Source organism: Pituophis catenifer, unplaced genomic scaffold (assembly GCF_029215685.1).
Source record: "Pituophis catenifer annectens isolate HBS135680 unplaced genomic scaffold, rPitCat1.0.hap2 SCAF_3, whole genome shotgun sequence".
Lineage (NCBI taxonomy): Eukaryota > Metazoa > Chordata > Lepidosauria > Squamata > Colubridae > Pituophis > Pituophis catenifer.
This window is the reverse complement of record NW_027256883.1, coordinates 158,228,834-158,243,023: the sequence shown is the minus strand read 5'-3', so window position 1 is coordinate 158,243,023 and position 14,190 is coordinate 158,228,834. Positions and strand designations below refer to the sequence as shown.

At 40.1% G+C, this 14,190-nt stretch overlaps 1 protein-coding gene across 4 annotated transcripts in view; it reads left to right on the top strand.

The window, feature by feature from the left end:
• Nucleotides 1–5,144: 5,144 nt before the first annotated feature.
• Nucleotides 5,145–14,190, top strand: part of MAST2 (microtubule associated serine/threonine kinase 2) — a 175,652-nt gene continuing 166,606 nt past the window's right edge. For all 4 annotated transcript variants that reach the window (XM_070941371.1, XM_070941372.1, XM_070941370.1 and 1 more), the window contains exon 1: nucleotides 5,145–5,396. In XM_070941371.1, the coding sequence (XP_070797472.1) occupies nucleotides 5,205–5,396 (192 nt within the window). In that variant the 5' untranslated portion in view covers nucleotides 5,145–5,204. The remainder of the gene's footprint in view (nucleotides 5,397–14,190) is intronic.

The following is a 14,190-nucleotide window of genomic DNA, read 5'->3' as shown; positions in this document are numbered from 1 at the left end:
CAGCAATTCCACAAGGAAAGAGAAGGAAAGTACTAAATATACAATTTTTTGTGAAGCTGGGCACCAGGTTTTTGATGGCTGATAGTGATGCAGAAAACATTGTTTCCAGGACAGAAGTCACAAATTATAATACGGTAACTGTACATTTATTAAAAAGTGTGATGGTATCTAAGCCCAAAGGTTCTAGGTTGGGTGAAAAAACAGCATAAAAGTTTCTATGATGGAATTTACTTTATATTTTCCTAACAATACCAAGTAAACTGCATGCCTTGAAATTTTGTGTGTCTGCAAAGATAGATATGGTAGATAAATTATAGTGACCATTTTGTACAGAAATGGAGGCTTGTTACTAGAGAACCAAAACAGCAATACATTACAAAACTATTTTATTTTCCTTTGGTCCCCCCCCTCCCCAAATTGCCATATATCAACTGGGGTTCACAAATTATATTATACTATTATGTGTTTTATGGTGTAACATATTGTATAAATTAGCCTGTCAGTTTATGTTTTCAGTCTTTTCCTATGATTCCAATATTTTGCATATATTTTGACACAACTAATTAATCTTTATGGATGTATGTGAGATATTCCAAAATGTCTTTTATCAGTAAATGTCCCACCTCACTCATGGAAACTTCTTTCAGATAAGATATTAGCAAATATATTTGAAAACTGATCAGGTCAAACTGACCAGGACTATGTCTCCCAGACGATAAGTAGTGATTATTACTAAAGCTCTGCAAATATACAGTCAACCTTTAACAATTTTCCTGTTTTTTTAAAAAAATCTATATATTGATTTCTTTCCAGGCTGAAAACTCTTGTCATCTAATATGGAGCAAGACTGACAACTGAGAATAATGTTAAAATCAAGACCAGTCACATAATTCTTGTTAAGAGAAAATGCTATAACAAGAAATAGCAATAGCACTTAGACTTATATACCACTTTAGAGTGCTTTACAGCCTCTCTAAGGGGTTTACAGACTCAGCATATTGCCCCCAACAATTTTTACAACCTTGGAAGGATGGAAGGCTGGGTCAAGCTTGAGCAGAGGTGGTATTCAGAGGTTCTGACCAGTTCTGGAGAACTGGTAGCAGAAATTTTAAGTAGTTTGGAGAACCGATAAATGCCACCTCTGACTGGCCCCACCCCCAGCTATTTTCTGCCTCTTTAGTCCCAGCTGATTGGGAGGAAATAGAGATTTTACAGTATCCTTCCCCTGCCATGCCCACCAAGCCACGCCCACAGAACCGGTAGTAAAAAAATTTGAATCCCACCACTGACCTTGAGCCTGGTGAGATTTGAACTGCTAAATTGCAGTCAGCCAGCAGTCAGCAGAAGTAGCCTGCAGTACTGCACTCTAACCACTGCGCCACCATGGCTCATAATCAATACTGTAATAGCATTAAATAATACAGCTGTAATATAGTGAAATGTAGTAATTGAAGAATATTTGAAAATGAAAATTTATTTAATATACAAAATAATATTACTATAATCAATTGTATTAATTTCAGTTAATGGCCATCTCCCTCCCAAATTATTTGTCCATGGATTTAAGAGACTAGGAAGGTGCTTTGTATCTCACCTGTAGTCATAGCCTAAAGGATTTTTGGCCCTATTTTCTTTTCCTAGGGAAGTATGACTGGCTTCCTGACTGGCCTGTTTAGAGGAAAATATTTTCATCTAAGTATACACATGGCAAATATTTAACCAGGTCAAAAGATGCTATCCAACAATAACTGGACAGCATATGAGATATTTTTCTAAATTGTTGTATATATAAATTATGTGTGTTATTGCTTTTATAATTTTTAAATTGTATCTTCCATTGTCATATTGTTTACTTCTATGGTTCATAGATAAAAATACTAAATGAAAGTCTAGCTAATTGTGAATAGCAGCATGCATAGTATATGTGCACTGATATTCAAAATAATATATTTTATTAATAGTGTAAATCAGGGGTGAAATCCAGAAGGATCTGACAGGTTCTGGAGAACCGGTAGTGGAAATTTTGAGTAGTCCGGAGAACCGGCAAATACCACCTCTGGCTGGCCCCAGAGTGGGGTGGTAATGGAGATTTTGCAATATCCTTCCCCCTGGAGTGGGGTGGGAATGGAGATTTTGTAGTATCCTTCCCTGCCATGCCCACCAAGCCACGCTGTCACCCACCAAACCACACCATGCCCACCAAGCCATGCCCACAAAACTGGTAGTAAAAAAATTTGTATTTCACCACTGGTGTAAATGTATGCATGTCTACTCAGATAGAAACCTAATTTTAAAGTAAAAATTTCTTGGATTCTAGATATAATTTATTCATACTGAAGAGTGAAAACAAAGCTGTTTATTCTATCAGTGCAATGCTGAAGCCCCAAAGGCAATTGCAATAGCTTAAAATTGGTTTATTAGTTTATAGCTGTTCCACAATTTGCTGCTCAATGTTGATGCTTAATGTTTGAAGTGATATAATAGGAAATTGTAGAGAGGAAATAATATTATATGTATTACATCAAATTGAATTTAAATCATATTTACTTTTTATCCCGAGATCTGGCCACATTTTGGAACATGATCCTATCCTTGGACTGCTATGATTAAACAGAAGTTCTCTCTCTGTTCAAAATTCTTAATATTTGTTTTGCTAAGCAAAAAATGTTTTGATATCAGTGACTTCATTTGCTGTACAGACTTAACAACTGCATAAAACTCAGAAGAAAAATTTAACCTTTTATGGGACTAGCAGAAAACTATTTAAGAAAGAACTATTCAAAAATGGTGATGGTCAGTTTACTTGTGAAAGCTCTTTGTTTTGATGTGTAAGTAGCCAAACCAATTCAACAAGAAAGGCAAAACACTTCATTTACTATAACATTTCCTTCAGTTGTAACATTGATGGTGTGTATCTCTGCCATGGATGCTGCTGATAACATTTCAGTTATAATGGGCTATTCTATAAATACTCCTGTGTAAAAGAATATAGGTAGTCCTTGATTTATGACCAGATGCTTAACAAATGTTCAGTTACTATGAGCCTGAAAAAAATTATTTACAATCTGTCCCTGAAGTTATGACTTCTGTACCACATTTGTAATCATGTGATTGCATTTTGGTTGCTTGGCAACCAGCTCGCATTTACAATTGGTTGCAGCATACTGCAGTCATAGTGATTGCTTGTTATGATTTTTTTGCCATTTTCCAGCAAAAAAATTGCCCATTTGACAAAGCAGATTCACACTTATGAGAATGTGGTTCTTTTAATACCTGGAGTGACTCACTTAATGTCATAAAAACTGTTTTGGATTGAGTCTGGTCATGTGGTTCCTTGACTTAGAACTGCAAAAACCTATGACTAAAATTATGATCCAATTGTGGTTGTAAATTTAGGACTATTTTTATCCTAAAAACTCACAGAAATCATTATTTTCTTTAGTAATGATAATTATTTCAAACAATTCATCATGCTGCTAGCATTTTTTAAAGACTTCCTGAGATTAATTGTTAGCCCTTCAAAAACAGATCGGCCAAGATTTTATTCAAAGAATTTAGAAGCTGTTGCGAGAGAGACTGGCTGGGCCAATGGGAGGAATCAAATGGGGAATTAGTCTGGAATCTCTACGTGAGCATAAGAGAAAAAAGTCTGACTCCCTTTCAATGCCATTAAATCTTATCCAGTTTTACCCAGGTACAAACTGTCAGAGAAGATTCCCATGTAAAAAAACAAACAAACAACCCAGCTAATTGAACTCTTCATGTGTGGATCTGATTGTTGGTGCCTCAGTATAATTTCTTCACTGTCTCCTTTCCAAGAAGTTACCCTGACATCAAAAATCAGATCAAGCTGTTAATATTTGACAGGATGTGACTGTTATTCAATATTGTTGTCTGCCTTGCAACTGGAAATCCACTTTCAGACCAAAGTCCAGACACGGGTTCAGAAATAGGTCATAGGTCATAGACATGGAAGGTTCCACACTTACAACCCATTAGGCAATTCAATTAGGTATCTCAAACACTGACACCCACTTCCACAAATCTAATTCACCACATTTAAGGACAGTGGTGGGTTTCAATTTTTTTTTACTACCGGTTCTGTGGGCATGGCTTGGTGGGCGTGGCAGGGGAAGGATACTGTAAACTCTCCATTCCCACCCCACTCCAGGGGAAGGTTATTGCAAAATCTCCATTACCTCCCCATTCCAGGGGAAGGATACTGTAAAATCCCCATTTCCTCCCAATCAGCTGGGATTTGGGAGGCAGAGAATAGATGGGGCCAGGCCAGTCAGTATTTTTACTACCGGTTCTCTGAACTACTCAAAATTTCCACTACCAGTTCTCCAGAACTGGTCAGAACCTGCTGAAACTCACCTCTGATTAAAGATAGTGGTAATGTTTCTCCTGCTGTCAAGCGATACGTTCTAGCAGGAAAAACAACAACTGGACCTGGAAAACCCACCAATCATTGTCCTAACCTAGTCTTACATTTTGGACAGCAAAGACAGCAGCACTGGTCAGCTGCATAAGGATCAGCAGTGGGGCAGCACAGCAAGTTGCACCAAAAAACTTTCCTTCCAGCTTTGACAGAACTGGAGAATTGCACTGGCAGCGCCCTTAGGAGCCACAGCTGCTGAACGGCTATTTAGACACGAAAGCCCTAAATAAAAGAGTGGGTTAAGGTGAGTTGACAGGAGAGCTTCACCATTCAGATTTAGTCTTTTAAGCATTTTTAGTGGATCTCTCTTATAATACGCTATCCACCTTTGTATTGATACAGATCCACACCGTCCCGTCATACTTTGCGAGCCAATTCAGTTGCAGGCACACTTAAAAAGAGTGTATTTTTTTCCGCGCGCTCCCGTTCCCCCCTCAAGCTCTCCTTTTCCCTCGGCCCCGCCTTCTTCATTCTATAAGCCCCGCCTTCCCCGAGTTGGCCCGGCCCCGCCCTCTCGAGTTTCCTCGCGCGTCGGCAGCCCCTCCTCTCGCGATACGTGGCCGGGTGGGAGGGTGGGGGTGGGCTTGTCGCAGTGTCCAGCGTGCTCGCCGCTGACAAGAGCGCGGAGCGATGCCTGCCTGGCAGCTAAACGGGGAGAGAGGCGCTTCCCGAGATCGTCTCCCCCTCCCTCCGCGGCCATGGCGGGCTGTTTAGCGCGCGAGCCCCCTCGCTGAAAAGTTGCCGCTGCCACTTTTCCGCCGTCATGAGGAAGGGTCGCCCTCGGGGAGAAAAAGCGGGGCCCTCGGGGCTCTCGGTTCCCCGGAACCTGGAGCAGCCCACCCGGGTCCCCTTAGATGCTTCGAAGAGAAGAGCCTATGCGGCGGCGGGGGGCAGTGTAAGAGAAGCGGAAGAAGCGGGTCCAGGCAGCGCCGCCTGTAGGGAGCCGCCAGAAAAGGTACTGCGGCGGCTGGAGGGTCGGCGGGTCTGCCTTGTCGGGGGGGGGGGCGTCGCTACAGCCAGGGATATCAAGATGGTTGGTGGGGGTTGATCATGGAGGCTTTACCGTTCGGGTGAGTGGGGGGGGGGCGCAGAAAGAGAGTTCTAGGGGTACCGTGATTGCTGGTTGGAGTCATCCAATGTGGACAGCCGGATGCTCCTCCGTCACTGCAAGGGGAGACGCTGGGTGGGTGGAAAGGGGCCGTTGTGGTGGAGATGCCCTTCCAGGGATGCCGAGAGAGAGGCTTCCCCTGCTGTCAGAAAACTCGTGGAAACTTCTGCTTGCCTCTTATGAAGCCCAAGAATAACAGCGTCTAAGCTAATCGCTGTAGTAGAAGATGTTCACGTTAATAATTGCTGTAGTAGAGGATGTTCACATTAATTGCTGTAGTAGAGGATGTTCACATTGGATCCCTTAGGGTGGGGACATGCCTTGCAGGGTGATTCCTGTAACCTGCAAATGGCTCTGTGGTGGTTAGATCTGGGGTTTGGTCCAGATCAAAGAACATCTCAGTGAAGGGACAGGTAGGCAAACATTTTGGTTTAGATTAGTAGTGCTTCTGTTTGGTACTATTTGGTATTATTAGTATAATTTGCCCCAGTAAAAATACCTACGGAGCAACTATGTGGATGATTTATCTTCTCTAAAAGTGAAAGATTAATTATATAATGGATAAATTTACATGTATGATGTAAACCTTCCTGAGGATGTTCCAGAGGATTATTTATAATTACATTATGCATTGCCTGGCCGAGGGAGTTCAAGGTTGTATACTACAGTAGCAACCTTCTCAGGTAGCTTGGACTAAGAAATAATGGTTGGGCCAAAATTTCCTGGTGAATTTAGTAGTTAATTAAGGACTAAGGACTAAATGATAATTATACTTGCAGGATAAGTACTGTAGCCTATTTGAACATGCCCTCAAGTGGGCAAAAATAAATGGTGTGGACTGGTAGAAGGAACAAAATAACCTCTCTTGTTATAGAGGGTTCATTAAGGTTCTTTTGAATTTGTACATTTACAATATAGGTTTTATTTGTACAGTATTAGCCCTGGTTCTATGCATGATACCATAGCAAGTACCATTAAATACTTAGCTGCAGCTGATGCATGAAAACCAATTTGACAGTTGGTGTTCCTAATCAGTGAGCTGCCCTGCTTATTAGACATTAGTCGTGACTGAATATGAAGAAGTAGAAAGTAGGATAGTCCATCTTTTTCTGGAAGATTGTATTGACTGAATACTAGTCATATTTTAAGCCAGTGAACACTACTTCACATGCAGGTAGTCTTCAACTTACAAATATTCATTTATTGACCATTCAAAGTTACAACTGCACTGAAAACAGTGGCTCATCACAGTTTTTTACATTTATGATGCAGCATTCCCATGATCAAAATTCAGATGTTTAGCAATTGCCGGATATTTATGATGGTTGCGATGTTCCTGGGTTACGTAATTCCTGAGTTATGTGATCACCTTTTGCGATCTTTTGACAAGCAAAGTTAATGGGGAAACCCGATTCATAATAACCATGTTACTAACAACTATAGTGATTTCTTAACAACTCTGGCAAGAAAAGTAGTACCCTGTTTCCCCGAAAATAAGACATCCCCTGATAATAAGCCCAATCGGGCTTTTGAGCACTTGCACTAAACTAAGCCTGTCCCCGAAAATAAGCCCTCCCCAAAAATATTTAAACGCAGAGCTGGAAATCAGGTAAGATGGCAAGAGGAGACCCATCTTCCTCCATGTGCCCCAAAATAATAAGACCTCCCTGAAAATAAGACCAAGCGCTTATTTCGGGGTTGAAAAAAATATAAGTCAGGGTCTTATTTTTTGGGAAACAGGGTAAAACGGGGCAGAACTCATTTAACTGTCTTGCTTAGCGAGAGAAATTGTTTAAAATGCTTGCTTATTTTTTGGAGAATGGGGAAAAATGCCAAGATTTTACTTTAATTTGGAAAATGATAAATTTATGTATATATTTACTGGAGTACATAGGCCCATCCAGTTGCAACTCTGATGGGAGATAATAGGTTGTGGATGAAGCTGATTACACAAATATAAGATGGCCTGTGAATGGAGATGTATGCAGAGATGATGGAAAGAGTTTCATCTGAAAAAATTCTTGCTGGGAAGAATTTTTTATTTAATGTGGACTTAAAACTAAATGTGGTACAAGTAATTAAGCTTAGGTAATTAAAAGGACTGGGTTTAAGCCTACCAGCAGTTTTCATTTCCAGTCAGGTAATAATTTTGTATATTGCATTCTTCCTTTGAAACATTTGCTAAATAGTATTCCATTCCCCAATGTGAGGATTTTTTTTTCTTGGAGGATGAGGATAAAACAGAAGCTGACTTACAGTATAAGTTTATTGGCGATAGCCTTATGCATATCTTGATATAAATTGCAAAATTTGAACAGGTACTTTTATAATAGTTCAGCTTGTTTGAAATTGCTGGTCTGCTATTGTCTCAATATGGTGGCAGAAATAAAATTTTTGCATTTTATTTGCATATTCAAAAATACCATATTTTTCGCACTATAAGACTCACTCCCCCCCCAAAAGTGGGTGGAAGTGTCTGAGTGTCTTATAGAGTGAATATTGCGATGGGGGGGAGGGGGGTTGGTGCCTGTTTGCCGTTGCCAATTGGTGGCGATCGGGGAATCATCGGTGGTGATAGGCAGTGGTGGCAATCCCTGCCGCCTAGAACAGCTGATTGGCTGTAATCCAGGAGGCTGATCCAACAACCAATCGGCAACGAAGGGTCCAGTGTTCCTCAATGGCAGCTCAACTCAGTTGACCGGTAGTGGGAGGCAGAGACAGATTCTCCCCCCCCCTTGTTTTTCTCCTTTTTGACTGCCTTTTTGGCATAGGAGATTAATCAATCATAATTTTTTTATCTCAAATTTTGGAAGGTCCTTTTTAAAAATTTCTTGTATATTCATTTGACATATTCTCATTATCTGTAATTGAATAGGTAGATGAAAAAGATAAGCATGTTATTTGAACAGTATTTGCTTTAGTATGTCTTGTATCAACAGGACACTTTCTGATTTATTGCTTCTTGCAGAAATTGTTACAACTTTGCATTTCTCAATGCAGCTTGTTTCCCACCCCATTGCTTCTCCACAGCATCTGTCTCCACTATTCCCTATAATAATGTCATTTCACAATAGACATAAATCACTGTAATGGCTTATTTTCATATTAAACAGAGTTTGGGAATAACTGATAACCTTTCTCCGCATTCAGTCCATTAAAATGAGATTTCACTGTATTTCAGATGGTAAGAAAAGTTCTTTCACTTGCTTTAAAATGGAATACATGAATCCTGCTTTATTTAGGCACCCCATTGCTGGTTTCCATAAAGTTCTGAATCTATACCTCCCTCCTTTCCCCCTTCCTCTTTTTTTTTCTTTCTTTCTTTCTTTCTTTCTTTCTTTCTTTCTTTCTTTCTTTCTTTCTTTCTTCATTCTTCAATAATGTACAGTGATGTTTATACAATATTAACGGAAAATTATTGACATTCTATTGTTTAGATAACTTTGAGGGTTGAAAATAGACAAAAGAAAAATATTCTATCAATATTAGGATGATAATTGCAAAAACTTTAATTTTTTTTCGAGAGAGACAAGCTGCGCAACGTCTCTTAAACAAATGGTTAGATTTGGCCCAGGCGGCATACAATGTGTAGCATATATGCATAGACAATCAATCAGGCAACAAAATAGTGATGAGGGATTTGGTGGGGAGTTTCACTAAGTTTCTGTTTTTCTTTTGTCTGTCCAAGAACATGGAATTCAAAAGTTATTTTTTTTTTAATTAGATTTATATGCCGCCCTTCTCCGGAGACTCACGGCGGCTTACAATGTGTTAAGGGGTTATTGACCCCTTACCTATTATACATTAGCCCAATAGCCTATAGTTTTGTCTAAACCTGCCTGATTCCATGCAGGGAAGGACCATTAGAATATTGTATCTGATTCAATGGAAGGGCTAGCCTTAATCAGAGATTGTGTTAGGGAGAGAAGATTGTACTTCTATCTGCAGTTCTAACACATGAACTGCTTTCCGAACTAGCATATAGTGAACTCCAGGATAAAGGAGACATTTTACTTCTTGCCAATCGAAACTTCAGTTGCTATTGTTGGAAGAAGCATTTTCTAGCTCTTTCTAAGATCTAAGTCTGTCATCTATTGATCTTTATAAGCTGCTGAGCCTATCATCAAGAGAGGTAGGACTTGTAATTGACTAGTTGATGCCCCACTTTCAGGTGTGGGAAGACAAAATGAAAGACTGTAGAGCTGGCCTTGGGAATGGGTAAGGAGTGATCAAACTGTTAAGGAAAGAGTTTGAGTAAAGATTATCCTTCAGAAAAAGGAAATTGTGAAAAGCAACACAAAATATCCCACCTTAATTTTGTTTGGTATAAGCTGAAATAGACAGAAGTTCTGAGAGAGTTCTGTGTTATTCTGCCCTGCAACAATAAAGAACATTCCTGGAATCCCTTTGTCTATCTTGAAGGGCTGACAATAGAGAGTACATCATACCTACTCATTGTATTAAACTAAGTCCCATTGAACTTAGTTTAAAGTGTAAGATTATGCTGATATATATAATACTTTATTTAAATGTTCAAATGCATCCTTAAGATCATATCTAGGAAATAATGAATAGGAATTCTAATTTAAAAGTTCAGGAAACATACATTTTTCTTGAGTTCTTAGGAAATCTAGAGAAATCTAATTATTGGGTAGATTAAAGTATTTTAGAAATAAGCATTATTGCCGGCCTATGTTTTTTCTGGCATAAAGGAGTCTAATCATATAGGTCCCAGTGAGTAAGGAGTGTGGGAGTGCCTCAACATGTCCATGGGCCACTGTATCATTGGATTTTATAACAGATCTATCAAAGTAAAAAAGGGAATATGATAATCTTCATAGTGGTGGAAGCTTTAACTAAGATGGCTCACTTCATAGCCGCCTGGTTCTGCCCACAGCCAAAAACTCTGCTCGGCTAGTTTTAAATCTACCATTTACATGGTTTAGCTTGACTTGGCTTCAGATTGTGGCCCACAATTCACTGCTAGGTTCAAAGTCTAGGAATCCAGATCCACTTATCTTCCATTCATCACCTGGAGTTAGAAAGTAGATGGAACTAGAAAATGGGATTCTGGAACAATATCTCAGATGTTTTATTAACTACCAGCAAGGCAACTGGGCGGACCTCCTAGCACAAGCTGAGTTTGCTTATAATCACAACATACCTCCAGCCAAATGACGCCATTCATGGCTAACTATGACTTCCACCCCCAATTTTTTCCACTGACCTCACCAGCTTCTTCTGTTCCAGCCTCAGATCAGCTCTTGTAGGAATTATAAGCAATTTATTGAGTTCTCCAAGCTCATTTACAGAAGATCAAGGATGATTATAACCACTTTGCTGATCGTCATTGCCAGGCAGACCCACTGATAGCTCTGGGGAACTTAGTACCTTTTTATCCATCACCCGTCAAAGAAATTGGATCAGTGGAAGCTGTCATCAACCCAGTTCCTTTATAATTAAAGTTACCTTCTAGTTTCTGTGTTCAGTCTGTATTTTATAATTCCTTGCTGGTTCCTGCTGTACTTTCCAATCCTCATTGCTCCTTCACCCTGGCCACCGCCAATTGTGGTTGAAGGGAACCTGAATATGAAGTAGACTACATTCAGGACTCCTGGTTCCATTGGGGACTCCAGTATCTGATGGACTGGAAGTTTTATGGACCAGAGAAACATTCTTGGGAAGATGTCAATGATGTTCATGTTCCCTGCCTCACATACCTGTTCCATTGATGGTACCCAGAGAAGCCAAGGCCTCAGTCTACAGAAGAGGAGGGCCCTAAGGAGGGCGATAGTGTCATGGCCAGCTTAGTCTTAGGAGATAAAGTATCATCAGTTTAAGGGGATTCAGCTGAAAGTATTGCCTCACAACCAGAAGCGGCAGCTATCACTGATCTCAGAAGACAAAGAGGCAGAGCCAACACCTCCCTCAACTGCAAGGACCCACAGTGAGGAGAGGAGAGCTAAACAAAAGCTATCAGCAAGAGTACTGGCCAGAAAGGAATTGCCCCATCAAAGGAATAAATCGGGGTCAAGCCACCCCTATATAAGGGGAGCCATGTGCCTCACAGATCTGTTGATGACTCTCCATTTACCTCAACGTCAGGTTCCTCAACTCCTTAGCTGTCTTCTCGTTTGTTCAAACTGTTTGCGATTAGAGTTCTGTTTGAAAATCTTAGTAAAGATAAAAGACTTGCTTATAAGACATAGTAAAGATAAAAGATTTGCCTGTGTGTTTGTGATTTCTGTGGACCAGAATAGGACTGCTCCAGCCCCAATCGCTTTTACCACCCTGCACTTTTTGGCCCCTGCCATCCTGCACTCCACCCCCCTAGCTGATTTTTTGCCATCTCCTTATTCCCATTGTAGACAAGGTGTGTCCAGTGTGATCCTTCATGATGAGGCTATCTTCCCCAGGCTTTGTGAGAAAATTGCTGTGCACAACCCAGGGTAGAAAGTCTTGTGCAGCCACTTCTGTCTTACAAATGCCCAGGCCAGGCATGCCTCATCAACAAGATCAGCTAGAGTAGCAGCATCATTGTAACTTCAAATGGTCATTAAACAAATGGTCATAAATCAAGGACTACCTGTAACAAAAATGTAAAAAGAGTGTCTTGGTGATGTGAGCAAAATAGCTTTTAAAGTCCTATATACCCTATCCTTGTGTAACTCAGTTTGTCTCTTTGCTACATAGCCTCTCCTTGTTGTGTCTCCTTGTGCTTTGCTGCATATATACATTGGTGTAAATGTGTCTGCCTCTGTATATATCAGGGTCCATGTGTGGATCTATGAATATATTCAATATTCTGCATTATGATTTGTTTCGTTTGAAAAGGCACACCAATTTTTACCGCATACATGACACATGGCTTCACTTATTTTAATAATGTGTCATTCATGTACTTATTAAAAGTACCATCTATATGTCCCTTAGTCTCCATTGTCTAGAACCATGATGGGGAACTTATGGCACACATGCCAAAGGTGGCACGCAGTGCCCTCTCTGATGGCGCGTGAGCAGTCGCCCCAGTTCAGCTCTGCTGCACATGCACATGCGCCTCCCACCGGCCAGCTAGTCTTCAGATCTCTGCTGCGCATAAATGCGGGGAGGGGGCAGAGTGTGTGCGGGGTTGCACGTGCATGTGTGGAGGGCATGAGGCGTGTGGGGGGTCACATGTGCGGGGGCAGGCATGTGTGGGGGTCGCACGCACATGCACCAGGGGGTGGAGTGCATCCGGGGTTGCATGCGCAGGGCAGGATGGGTACGGGGCGGAGGTGGGGGCGCATGCAGGGGGCCGTGCACGCATTGCATTTGGGGGGTTTGCACGCATACGTGTTTTGGGCACTTGGTCCAGAAAAGGTTACCCATCTCTGGTATCGAAGTTACACAACAATGATGCATACCGTAAAAATTGACATTGGAAGAGGTACTGTGTGTGGAGTGAGCTTCAAGAAGCAGGATTAGCGGAACAATATAAGAATAATATCAGGACATTTCAGTTTAGTTTAATTTAAATTAAATAATATGGTCAATAAGGTTACTCCCATGTCTTTAATATTTTTATTCTTCTACCGTGTTAAAGATTACAATTTGCTGGTAATTTTTCAGAAGAATATACATGCAAGATTTTTAGAGAATGTATCTAAGGTTTTAGATTGTTCTTTTCTGGTATATGGGAACCAGTAATAACAGGTAAAAAGATTGGGAGCTAATGCATTGGCACAGAAAATGAAAGCTGTGTGGCAAATGGAAACAAAAGGTATTTCAGATGAGGAAATGGCTTCTCCAAACCGTTGTCATTCAGTTTTACTTCCTATGAAGTAAAATTGTTTTTAAATTTTTTAAGTTAATTTGCTATTATTTGGAAGAATATACTGTAGGCATTTTTACTTTTTCATCAGAGATAATACTTGAAATACACAGGACACAGGCTTGGTGAGTTCCCCTTATAAATGGATTGTTAAATTCTAGGAGTTATAAAGAATTTGGTATTAGGTATTATTTGCCAACTCTATGTATTACATTTGAAGTGAAAGCTAAACCTGCTGTGTAAAATTGATTTCCATTGAAAATGGCAGAGGCGAACAGCTGGTGGTTTCAGATAGCTTGTCTGAACAGAGCGGATTTAAACAATTCCATGGCACTTATCAATGTTTGTAGGTGTCTCCAAATGGTGGTATCTGTTGTTATAAAGGATATTTTATATTGTATAGCGCACACTCTGTGTATTGACTTCTGAAATTTTCCTAAAATCAGAATAGTTTTTTATATTGTACAATGGCAATGGTTGTTTATATTGTCATCTTTTTGGCTGTTTTTTTTTCCTGAATACACTGTTTTAAACCTCCTTTAGTTACTATGTTTGCTTACAATTAAATTGAATTAATATATGCTATATTCTTTGCATGATACCATGTCAGGAAAGACATGAGCTAAGGCTTACAAGAAATGCTGAAAATACATGCAGGTTTTGTTTAGGTACATCAGACGCAAAAGGAAAGGCAAAGATTACAGTTCTATTAAAGTGAATTGGTAAAGGTGATGGCAAGAAGGCAGTACATTTTGTGTTTTACATTGATTTTCTCTCAAAAGGAAAACAAAGCCTCAACTGGCCAGTGTTACACTTATTTCAGTACTGTAT